The 12,392-nt window shown below is 43.0% G+C and overlaps 1 protein-coding gene across 1 annotated transcript in view; it reads left to right on the top strand.

Annotated features, from left to right (window-relative positions):
* CAP2 (cyclase associated actin cytoskeleton regulatory protein 2) overlaps positions 1-12,392 on the top strand; it is a 144,011-nt gene that overhangs the window by 119,181 nt on the left and 12,438 nt on the right. The window contains exon 8 of the mRNA XM_075585642.1: positions 11,710-11,896. Within this exon, the coding sequence (XP_075441757.1) occupies positions 11,710-11,896 (187 nt within the window). The remainder of the gene's footprint in view (positions 1-11,709; positions 11,897-12,392) is intronic.

Below are 12,392 nucleotides of genomic sequence, written 5' to 3'. Positions count from 1 at the left end.
CGCATAGTGTATCTGCTATGTAAGCCCTGTTAAGATCCAGGCATTAGCAGGTTAATCTGTGGGCCCTTGACTCCCCTTCCTGCTTCCCCAGAAAGTGAAGGAAGGTAGGTGTTGTCTCATGGCCTGTGTACCGCCCCTTGTAGGTGGGTACAGTCCATGAGCCCGCCCCTTCCAGAAGTTTCTAAGGGGAGTAGGCTAAAGCTAGAGACTTCCCCTCAGCCTTGAGAGGGTGAGGTTGAGTTCCTCCCTGCTCCTCCTGGAGTGAGGATGTGCAGGAAGCAGTCCCTCTCTGCTGCTCCTGGAGTAAGGAGGTGGAAGAGTCTCTCCCTGATTGATCCCTGGCTAGGGTGAAGGAGGGAGAAGTAATGGTAGGAACTGTGAGTCTTCGCCATTGCGGGGTAAGCCTATTCACTTGGCTGGCTAGTCATGACCACCTGGAGCAGTGGAAGTAAAGCACCGTCCAGAAGTCCTGGGGCGTATAAAGAAGAGTATGCTGCTAAGCTGACTGATGCTGAATAAAGAACCTGCAATTATACCTCAGCCTAAGGTGTCAGTTCCTGGGCTGAGAGAAGGTATGTGTGTAGTAATGGATGCTGACGCCTACACTGTGGGAGCCATCACTACTGGAAGCGCTGATAACACCAAGAGGAACCAGAGTCCTGTAGGAGCCAGTCCTGTCCAGTCTCATAACATCAAGCAGACCACTCAGACCTCCTGCGAACTAACAGGTGAAGCACCAAACAGCGAGGTAATGTGTTCCTTTTCCATACGCTGGCCTCTAAGTGAGGTTGGTGAGGGGGTGGGGAGGGAACACAAGTTACATTAAAAAAAGAATTTGTAAAGAAAAAAATAGAAGACAATTGGGACAGGGCCTTGGCAGTCTTTGAAGTAAGACACGTGATTGTAGAGAGAAACAGAAGCATATCCCAGTGTGATAAGTCATGGGAAAGAATGATTTGCTTCCAGGATGTACAACATGTCATCTCACTAATGAAGCTCACAAAAGACACTGAAAACGCAAGAATATGCAAATGTTGAAAAAAAATGGAAGGAATACAAAAAATAAATATCAAGTGAAATATACAGAGTGAAAATGACAAAACACAGACCAGATAACTGAAGAAACTGCATAACATGTGAGGGAGTGAGCTCTTCGTTAGATACAGCCAGGGCATTTGACTGTTTTCCCAGTGTCCAGGATTTCACTTTTGACCTGGATCCTGGGCCCCTAAATTGGTTGTGCAGGGGTGGGCGAGAGAGCTTCAGGCCCTAAATCTGTTGAGCATGGGAGGGGAGGTAGGTCTGGACCCTACATTTCTTAAGCATGGAAGAAGGTCCGAACCCTAAACTTGTTAAGCAGGGGTGATGGGTCTGAGGCGGGCAGCACTTCCGGGCTCACCTGTCCTGGCCCTCCCACCTATCAGCAGCCGTAGATCCAGTCTTCAGGATGGGCATATCCTCAATAACGAGGGCTGTGGGGATATATTTACCAAGACACCTTGCAGTGCCATTACACATCTTCAAGTCAATGGCTTGCACGGCTTAGTAAATAATGCACTACTGTATGTGTCAACTTCTTAAGAAGTCTTCACATGCATCAAACGTTTATGGGTTTTTTTGCAAGTCTATCGCAGATGTGTTAGCCATAGCAGCTACAGTACTACAAATGCAAAAAATGAATACAAAAATACAAGGATAAAAAAATGATGGCATAACACACGAAAGCTGATGCATCCCATGATAATATGTGCGTTCTGTACTGGTTCTCCAACCCCTCTTATTTCTCCCTACAACCTTAAATCGCTCCCTTACCTACAGTAAGTGGTGTAAAATAAGCGTAGGATATCGTATTGAGGGATGCATTTTCAAATTGTCTCAGTGCAAAATGTAATGGTTAAACATGTCCTTTGTAAATGTATTAGACTAACAAATTGTGGCAATTTGCTGGTATTCTAGTACCTCCGTCCAAAATTCAAAACCGGTCGGACATGCTTTTCTCGCCATTGCCGCAATAGATAGGAGATTGGCTGTTTCAGCTCTGTGGGGCAGACTTTTCCCTGTACGGTCTCCCTGTGTACATTACTGCAAACTTTACTGGGCAATAATGCCTTGGCTTGAGGAGTTGAAGGGCCAATGCGAAGCTGAGGTTGCTGTAACTGAGGCAGGGCATTAGTAACCAGTAATGCCTTATTACTGTATGTGGGTTTATTATTATTAAAATAGTTTAAATGTATGCGTTTTTGTTTACTCACAATAGTATCTGTCGTGCACAACCACCGCTTTCCTCTTGTTACGCCGGTGCTGCCCGCAGACCAGACCCGTCCCCTGTGCTGAGGTGGGACGTAGGGATACACGCACCCGCAGCAAAGGGAGCGCGTCCGGAGTGTGGTGTTAGTGTTGCCAGGCCAGGTATAGTAAAGACAATACTTGCCGGTACCGGTAGTAGAGGTAGAGTAGTTATTGCCGTTGCCAAGGTCAGGGATAGGAGAAGTCACTATGAACTATGTCTAGCGACGAGTGATGGGAAGCACAGGCATAATAAAGCTGGGCAGGCTAATGGGAAGAGGGAGCAGGCCTGGAGGACTGCAAGGAGTCCTCCCTGATAGGGGGGAGGTGTTACAGCCCAGCTGAGTGTAGTCATTGATTTGCATGGAATCATGTGGTGCTTGGGGGTGACGCCTCACTGCGGGGGCAGTGGGTAAAAGGCCTCTGTTAGGCGTGTGCTCTGTAAGCTGGGAATGCGTGCGCAAAACGTCTGGGGCTGGCGCGCGTGGATTCGGTGACTGACGTGCGTATGCGCAAGGGGTCAGTGACAGACGCGCGTGTGCGGATAGAGCGCGGAGCCTGAGACACACGCAGAGGCTGTGGTTCAGCAGGCACCTCTTCGGTAGGTGCAATCCTGTGATGGCAAGGAGCCTGAGTGCCAGTGGCAGACAATGGAGGTATGTGGGAATTGTGCTGCAGGCGCTGGGACGCCCGAGTACCGACGGGGGGTGGGCAATGGTCGCGCTGACGGCGCTGAGACACCTGATTCCTTACACCTCTCCCTAGGACTGGGTGCAGGGAGATAAAGCCAGTGACTTGCCCAAGGTCACAAGGTACTGCCACTGGGATTTTAACCAGTGTGCCTGATATATATATATATCCTGTCTTCTGTTTTTGCTGTTTATTGCTGTCCTGCGAGTGCACCCAGGCAAGTTGCAGCTGTTATATGCAGAGGCACTTCATATTTGTGTGTGTGTAAAAATGAAAGTGCTCATTGTCCCCTTCAGTAATTGTGGCCATTTTATATAGTGACGCTATGACGAGTGATATTCCCATATAGAGTATATTACACGGTATGTTAATTGGGTTTGGCACAATAAAAATAAAGTAAACCTCACATGTTTATACTCTACGTTTATTTGCATGGAATGTGCACATTTTACAGAAGCAGAAAATCGTATAGAATACGTATATTTTATTTTCCGCTGCTGATTGCATCTCCCAGGTACAAGAATAGGCCCCAGAATCACCTACAAGGCCATGCACTATATTTTGATATGGCTGTTTTCAGAGAAACACCTTGGTTAAATCTGCCTCTTCTGATCCATTTTGTGTTGCATATCATCTGACACATGAACATTGTATTTTTATATATTTATAGTGCCAGCTGTTTGTTCCTCCTGTGATTTACTGAAATACTAACTTATGGGGAAAAGAGGACCTTGCCCTGTACAGCTCCAATTATTGGCATATTTATGTACAAGTCATTCAAACCTACACACACATACAGTACAAGTCATACTTTTGTTTAATACAAATGTGTATTCAATTAGGTTTAGCACTAAATATTAGTATAAAGCTTAACCTTTAATATATAATTTAATACAACTAGCTACTGTATTTTCAGGCAGCATTTGCCCTGTGCTATCTACCACAGGCTAACATATATCATCAGCTTGCTCATAGGGTAGGAGTGATTCTCATTTCCTGGTTTTATTTATAAGGGATATCCAGGTTTCACACGATACATTACAACCAATCAGATAGTTGCTGACATTGACACAAGCAACCAGTCACATAGTTGCTGACATTGACACAAGCAACCAATCAGATAGTTGCTGACATTGACACAAGCAACCAATCAGATAGTTGCTGACATTGACACAAGCAACCAGTCACATAGTTGCTGACATTGACACAAGCAACCAATCAGATAGTTGCTGACATTGACACAAGCAACCAATCACATAGTTGCTGACATTGACACAAGCAACCAATCAGATAGTTGCTGACATTGACACAGGCAACCAATCAGATAGTTGCTGACATTGACTCAAGCAACCAATCAGATAGTTGCTGACATTGACAACCAATCAGATACTGTAGTTGCTGACATTGACACAAGCAACCAATCAGAGATAGTTGCTGACATTGACACAAGCAACCAATCAGATACTTGTTTTAATTTAAAAATACCAGATTATCAGAGTAAACAGATACAAATATTAGAAAATGAATAAACAATCCATACGTTTAAAAGAGATTTGATCTATGTCCAGTATTTAGGAATGGCCCCAAATCATATATGTTATTCATCCCCTAAACTAAGGCATAATCTATAATAATAATAATAATAATTAAAGAGCCAGTGGGTCTGTCTGTTAGAGCCATAGCTCCAAGACCATGAAACCTAGAGATCTGAAACATTGCATGCATACTAAGGCGACCCCAGGCATACTTATTGTTACATTTTATTTTTACATTTTATGATGGTTCATCCACCGACTTTCCATTTTATATTGTCATTCAAAATCATGCTGGTATTTATGCTTTTTGTTGGATATTCGTCGTCTTTATTTTATTTATTTTTTATTCATTTTTTTGAACAGGTTTGGAACCAGGGGTCCTCCATAGCTGAACCCCATTCTTGTTAGCTCTGTGACACCCCCGGTTCCGGAGATAAAATTAACGGCATTACTTCACGGTTTCTCGCAGATGGCCGTTTTATAGGAAGCCGCATCCGATGCTTGAAATAAAGAGGCAACCGTCCGGGATTTACATTCTGGTAAATAATATAGCAATTTTCATCTGGATTGTTGCTTTAAGTCATTTGTATGCTCTTCAATTATGAGCTTCAATACATTAAAAGAAAACACTCATGAGGGATTCAGTTATTTCTCTGCTTAAAGTTGGCCATTTTTAAGCCTTCTTGGTATTTTATTTTTCTCAACGTCATTTTTTGTTGTTTCACATTCCAACAGATTCTAGTTTTCTTTAAAGACGAGTGTCCTGTAAATTAGCCGAAAATGATGCACTGTTGGAAAAATTGACTATATAACGGTTTTACCCTGGCAAAGCCAAAGGAAAACTGATAACATCGGCCTTCAGCACGTTAAATTTAGCTTCCGAACTGTATGAGATTTAGACCAAATCTCATCGGTCTCCATTCTGGAATCCGATTCATGAAATACATATTTTTGTGCTTGTCGTGTTCTGGAATGTCCCTTTAGTCTAGTGTGAGGTACTTCAAATGTTCTGAGCTGTCAAGAGTTCAGTTTGCAGATACGAGTCCTGTTATGCAGTATAAGAACATGATGCACAAGCCCATGCGTTTTCAGGTAAATTTAGTGGTTTTATTCATTCTGCTGATAGGACAATGAAACTGTCCATTTATGGGCAGCATTTGCAGCCTGGACTCCTCTTTTAACTTTCACAATGATCGTACTCTCTGCCCTCCCTCATGCCCTATTTCCATCTGCTCTGTTTAATTGTATAACCTGTGTGTTGCTTCCTTTCCTTTATTGTTCCATTTCTTTTTGGTTAAATATTTTCGTATAATTGTACGGTGTGATGAAAGCAAAGATAACAACTGCCAGGGACCCAAATCAATTGGATGCTGGTGTGCTAGACAAAAAAATGGCATTTTATAGCAACAGTACTGTCTTCAATGAGAAGAGATTCTATTAAAGTTTGTGGCCGGTAGACAATGTACTGGGAATCTCTCTTTCTCTTGTGTGAGATTATTCAGGATCCATTCAAATGTAAGGAGTTTGTATCTTCTCGTGTAAGTGTAAGATAGCTGTAGAGCATATTGCACAGGGGCTAATAAGAATTATAGAACTAATGAGAGAGAGACAGATCTGTGAAGCTGATTTCTTAACATTTGTTTGCTCTTGCAAGAAATGTTTTCTGTTGACGATTTAACCAAGTGTAATTGCTCATCTGTGTCCATTGTGTGGTGTATCCCGGTAAACCATACACCATTTTTCAGAACAATTTAAGCATTTAGTTGTTTTTGGTTCTACATGTGTATATTTGGTCATGTGACCTTTAGAATCTTCTTAGAGTGCAAAAAATATTGAACACCAACATATTGAAATAGTTGTATATTTGGCATGGAACAGTATCCTATAAAAAATTATAGTGTACAGTACCTTGAAGAAGGAAGCGGACACTTTTATTGTATCCAACATCAAGTCCACTGATAGTGAAAACACACTTACAACTTTAATTTCCCACTTTATGTTTATATGTATAATTTTATTTATATAGCACCAAAAGTGTATAAAGTGCTTTACAAAATTACAATGCAGGAAAAATACAATACAAAAAGTGGGGATAACTGCAGCTAGTAAATGTTAACATAAGGTAAAGGGACACCCATCCCCCCAGGAGCTTACAATCTAAGTGGAGACATCCAGACACAGTGAAGTAAAAGTGCATTAATTAAAAGTACAAGTCATGGAGGTCAAGTGCATCCAAAGTCAGTAGTGTAAGCGTAAATAATTTAAAGAAATTCTTCTCTTAAGAGGGCTTTAAAAATGCAAAGTAGAGAAGGAGAAAAACTGGAAGAGCACTACTGTAGGTATCAAAAAAGTAGAAAGGAGGGTGCGTATCCCATAAAAAGATTATTTATTGGTCATGGAAAAACAGGGCAATGGAGAGCACTACCAACATTTCACGCTTCATAGAGCGCTTTCTCAAGGTACCTTAGAGGTACCTGGAGACCCCTCACCTTTGGATCGCATGGACTGTGCAGCACTCAGAGTCAATCGCTTGCTACATGTTTTCCTGTTCAGGACTTTATTTAGACAATTGGTACGTTATAGGGTGTTATTATGCTCAATCTTCCTGGGGTTATTGTTAACAACAGTGTCACTTATTAGTGAGCTTACCATCCGGGACTGCAACCCAGTACCTGTCTTCTATCAAGCTTATATTTAGGGGTCCCCCCTACAAGTATCTGGTTATTCATTCATTCATTGATTTATCCTACTGTTGGGGTCGTTAGCATTACGCAGTCACATGGTCTAAAAATGCAAAGGGAAGGTGCTTGGTGGACATTGAGGAAAGAGCGTTCCATACGTACTGTAGGCAGAGATGAGTAAAAAAGGTATTATATATTTATTAGGTGCAAAAATTGGGTTGAGCATGAGAAGCAAGTAGGGGTGAGAGTTCAGAAATCAGAGTTGAGATATGTGGAAGAGCAAAGGAGTGTAGAGCCGTAAAGGGAAGGAGGATCATTTTGTATTTTATATGGAGATTAATATGAAGCCAACAAAAAGAATTCAGGAGGTAGGAAGCAGATATGCGTGTAGAAGAGCAGGAGATGTTTTTTTTGCTACAGCATTTTTAATTGATTAGTGAAGATGAAGTCGAATGTAACCCCTAGGCAACATATTTGCGAGACTGGGTGGATAGTGGTATTATTGATTGTAATGGAGAAGGGAACGATGGGACCTAGTTTGGGAGTGAGTATAAGCAGCTATGTTTTAGGCATATTAAGTTTGAGGTGACAAAGGGCCATCCAGTCAGAGATTGCTGATGGGATATCTGTGATTTGTGACCGGAGTTCAGGTGTAAGGTCAGCTGCAGATAAATATAGTTGTATGTATGCATGATGATAGCGGAGGCCGAAGGTGTTAATGAGGTCACAGAGCGAAAACATCTGAAGAGAGAAGACTGGAACTTAAAGCAGAGCCTTGAGGTACACCAACAAAAAGATCTATTGAGGTAGAGGAGGAGTTGAGAGAGGAGACACTGAAGATACAGTGAGAGAGAAGGAAAACTAGGGGAGGGCAGAGCCACATATATTCCAAGAGAGTGAAGAATGTGCAGGAGAAGAGGGTGGTCAATGGTTTTGAAAGAAGAGATGCGGTCGAGAAGAATCAGAACGGAGTAGTTTCCTTGAGATTTGGCAATATGGAGGTCATTAGCTACTTTGATGAGTGTGAGTACTTTTAGTACTCCTGATTTGAGAAGGTCAAGTAGGTTATGAGAGTTGAGTAAATTAAGTGTATGTAAAGAATTAAGTGCCATAGAATAGAGATAAATTAAAGATATGAGTGAGGATGGAGACCAGGGTAGAAGCGAGAGGTTTAATGACAAGGGAGGTAATTGCGTCTAGGCTGATTGTAGTGAAGGTTGAGGAAAGCAGCACTTCTTTCTCTAACTGGGGAAAAGCAGTCAAATGTAAAAGGCAGAGGATTAAGAAGGAGAGGTGTCGAAGGAAAAGAGGAGGTTTCTTTGTGGATAGGTTTCACTTTGCTCTTGAAATAATCAGCCACATCTTGTGGTGTAGTGGATGGAGAAGAGCATGTTGTAGAGGGAAGTTGAAGAAGGGTGTCAAAGTCAGAGACAATGTTACATGAGTTAGATTTGTGCATGTTTATTAGAGAAGTAAAGAAGCTCTGTTTGGCAAGAAAAATAACATTTAAATAGGACAGGGGGGATTTGTAGTGAAGGAAATATGCCAGATAGTGCGAATTTCTCCAGAGGCTTTCAGCAGAATGAGTGCAGGAGTGTAGGAAGCTAGTATGTGTGTTCAGACAGGTTGGAAGTAAGTGTCGGTGTACAGGACAGGCATACTGGTCTAGTGAGAAGGCTAGAACGGAGTTGTAAATTGTGACAAGGCTGTCTGGGTCAATGAAGGGTGGTAGTAAAAAAGGTTTAGATTTGTTGCTAAATTCCAAACTGAAAGTCTAGTATAGCGCGGACACATTGGAGGCTGAGTATGAGGAATGTGAGAGAGGGAAAATGAGATGATGTTATGGTTAGAAAGTGGAAAAGGAGAGATTAAGGAATCAAATAGCAGTTTTTAGCAAAAGAGGAGGCCAAGGAAGTGGCCATCCTTGTGGGTGCTGGAAGCAATCCATTTGTGGAGAGCAAAGGAGGAAGCGAGAGCGGAGTCGAGATGCACAGGAAAGAGAGGAAAGAGAGGGGTCATCAATGTGGCAGTTGAAATCCCCTAAGAGGATCGATGAGCCAGAAGAGAAGAAGAAGGATAACCAGGATTTCAAGTCAGAAAGGAAAGTGGAGTGGGAGGATGTAGAGTTAGGTGACCTATAGATGACAGCAATGTGCAGAGAGTGTAGAGCAAAGGATAACAATGTGGACCTCAAAGGATGAGAATGCCAGGAAAGCATGTGCAGGCAGAAGCTGAAATTTGCAGTGAAAATGAATAATTCCTACTCCACTAGCACGTCTCATGGGGTGAGGTGTGTGTGAGAGAGGCCACCTTAGGTTAGATCTGCCTCCAGAGCAGAGTGTGAGAGTCACTTTCAGTCAATGCACACAGATAAATAAATGGAGAGAAGAGGAGGTCATGCACATCAAGTAATTTGATAGAAGAGCGCAAATATTCCAGAGAGCTCATGAAAAATGGGAAGAAGCCGAGTTTAAGCTGGAGATACTGTATCAGGTTGGAAGAGTTGGAAGTTCTGGATTTTCTAGGTCTTATAGTTTGGACGTGCATAATGTGACACACACACACACACACACACACACAGACAAACATTTTTCTCTGCATATCCTTTTATGCTGTCTATTACGGTTTGCTTCACATAAAATCAGACTTTTTGCATTAGATATCTAAATTAGTGTTTTTTCTTCTTTCATTTTTACTCCACATGGAATGTGCTGGAGTAGCTACAATTATCCTTTTAAACTGAAAGGGGATAGCTGGGAAAGAGCAACGATGAGTGTGAGCATGTAAGGAGAAGTATGTAGAGAGAATTGATAGGTTTACGTGGGGAAAAGTAATGGTGCAGATGTACAAGGATTGTAAGTGTGGGAGTGGTAGCAGAGGGAATCTCACAGGAACATGTCAAATGATACTTTGGCGTGTCTGAGGTATTTCTTAATATAGTTTATACACAAGGACATTTGCTTAGTCCCGTTCTCTCTGAAAGAACGTCATGGAAAGTTTCAAAAACGAATACTGGCAATCTTTCAGTGCAAGGTATAACTATTGCTTGTATACCTCTAGAGATTCAGATGAGAAGTTACATCACTCAAACTCAGTATCTGTGTCTGTATTTTGTTGTGCTACAATTCTATTTTTCTGTATTGTTGTAGAGAATAATGTGCAAAATAATGTAACAAAGAACGCTAATACATTTAATGGATTGTCTTAAATATAGATCCGAATATATCTGATTATAAGGCCTAATTTTCTTTTAGCTTATTAGCTTGGGCTTCAACTATTAGGGGCTCAACAGAATTAGCATGCAAGTGTAGTCCCCTTTCCCTATGCCTAAGAGAACTACGCAGGTAACTGTGCATGCTGCTGTACCTGTCTGCTCACAGGAGGCCTAAGCCTCCACCTCTGAGTACCTGGCGTGACCTCTTTCTCCTTGCATGCAGCACCTCTACCTATGAGGGATCCCAGCGTTGGTGGGATAACCCCTCACAGGAACCAATACACATTAAAGAATAGTACACCACACAATGTATATAACTAAGGTTTATTGTATACACATACTAACACATACAATAACGGCAATAACTGTACCCACAGTATGCACCCAATGACCCAACACGTGGTGGTTCCCCCAAAGTACTGAGGGTGCTATGGCACCAATACCCCTGGTGCCCTATCCCAGCAATTCCCACCCAAGTGTGAGGTAGCGCTAGCCCCTGTGGATGTAGTGCACGTTGGGTACCTGCCTGGGTACTCCAGTACCCCGGTGCTGCTTGGCGTACTGAGTTGGAGCGGGTCCCATGCAGCGGGGCCTCCAACACAAATCCCCTCTCTCCTAAGGGGTCAAGGTCCTCCTTGCCATGTGAGCTCCAGCTGGAGGGTCTCACAAAATGTCTATAGAGCCTGTAATCTGGTCCCAGGCCGCATGGCACTACATGGCCATTCGGTCCCCTGTGCAACAGTACTAGTAAGGGAAAGAGTCCCTATCTGGGGCCTTCCCTACAATACTACTTCGCTAGTGTCTCAGAGCCTGTCTTGAGCCTAGGGGCAGAGTTATCTTCCTCCTGTCTTCAGAGCCCTATTGGCTGGTACAGCCCCATGTGGCGTTTCCCTCCCCCCGGAGGTTTCTGGGACATGTAGTCTCGTGGCTGCATGTGCAGAGCTATCCTAAGATGGCCACCGCCTCCTGCACTGTACATGTGCGCCGCACTGAACATGCGTGACTTGCAAAATGGCCGCCCCCACCTCCCGATCGCGCGGAGCTCCGGCAACCACTGAACAGCTCCCCCGCACCCGAGGCAGGGTAGGGGGACTTGGCTACACAAATATTACTAATACTTACGCAAATACTGTATTTCAAGAAGCCAGGTAGGATGCACAATAATCAACTTTTTTATGTTGATAGCAAAATGTCTCAAAACATAATTTGTCGTTTTGCCACCACAGTATAACCACATGTTTCCATAGCATAACACTGAACAATATATCACATTGCTGTGTTTCCTTTTTTGCTTCTTAAACAGGGTCCTGTTGCAACAGCACTATTTCCATTGCCAAGCCTGGTCGGGGCACAGTGTCCGCTTCCACCTCCTCCACCTCCACCACCAGGACTTCCTCTTATGTTTGAGTCTCAGACTTCTAAAGATGATGCTTCTCAAGATCGATCTGCCCTGTTTGACCAGCTCAACCAAGGAGAAGCCATTACGAAAGGTACCAAAACAAGAATCAAATATATATGCATTAGGGTTGATGATGTTTGATGCTCTGTTGAGATCCATTTCAATGTGGGTATTTTCCTTAAAACAGCAAATCCGTCTACCCATTGTTTTTTTTTAACCCCTTTACAAGATGGAAACCTGTGGGTCCTTGAAACTGAACTGTGCTATTTTCAGTTCAGGTAACCCCCCGATCCTGAGATACTTACTTACAAAATAACGCTTTAAATCGTCTGCGTACATGTGCCAATAAGATGCCACAATGTCATCCATTGTGTCTTTCTATTGGACAGCCATTTAAAACTCGACACCAAACCAAGAAGTGATGCTGGTACCTCTACCGGTAAGTATCTCTGGAACGAGGTGCTCTCCGGAGCTGAAAATAACATGGTCCAGCTTTGTGGACCCCCTGGTTTGCATCCTTCCGCTTGCAGAAGCGTAGGCGAGCCCCTACTAAAGCCGCTCTAATTGCTGCTGTAGGGGCTCAGTGC

This window comes from Ascaphus truei, chromosome 2 (genome assembly GCF_040206685.1).
Source record: "Ascaphus truei isolate aAscTru1 chromosome 2, aAscTru1.hap1, whole genome shotgun sequence".
NCBI classification, from domain to species: Eukaryota; Metazoa; Chordata; class Amphibia; order Anura; family Ascaphidae; genus Ascaphus; species Ascaphus truei.
This window is presented reverse-complemented; position numbering and strand designations above follow the sequence as displayed.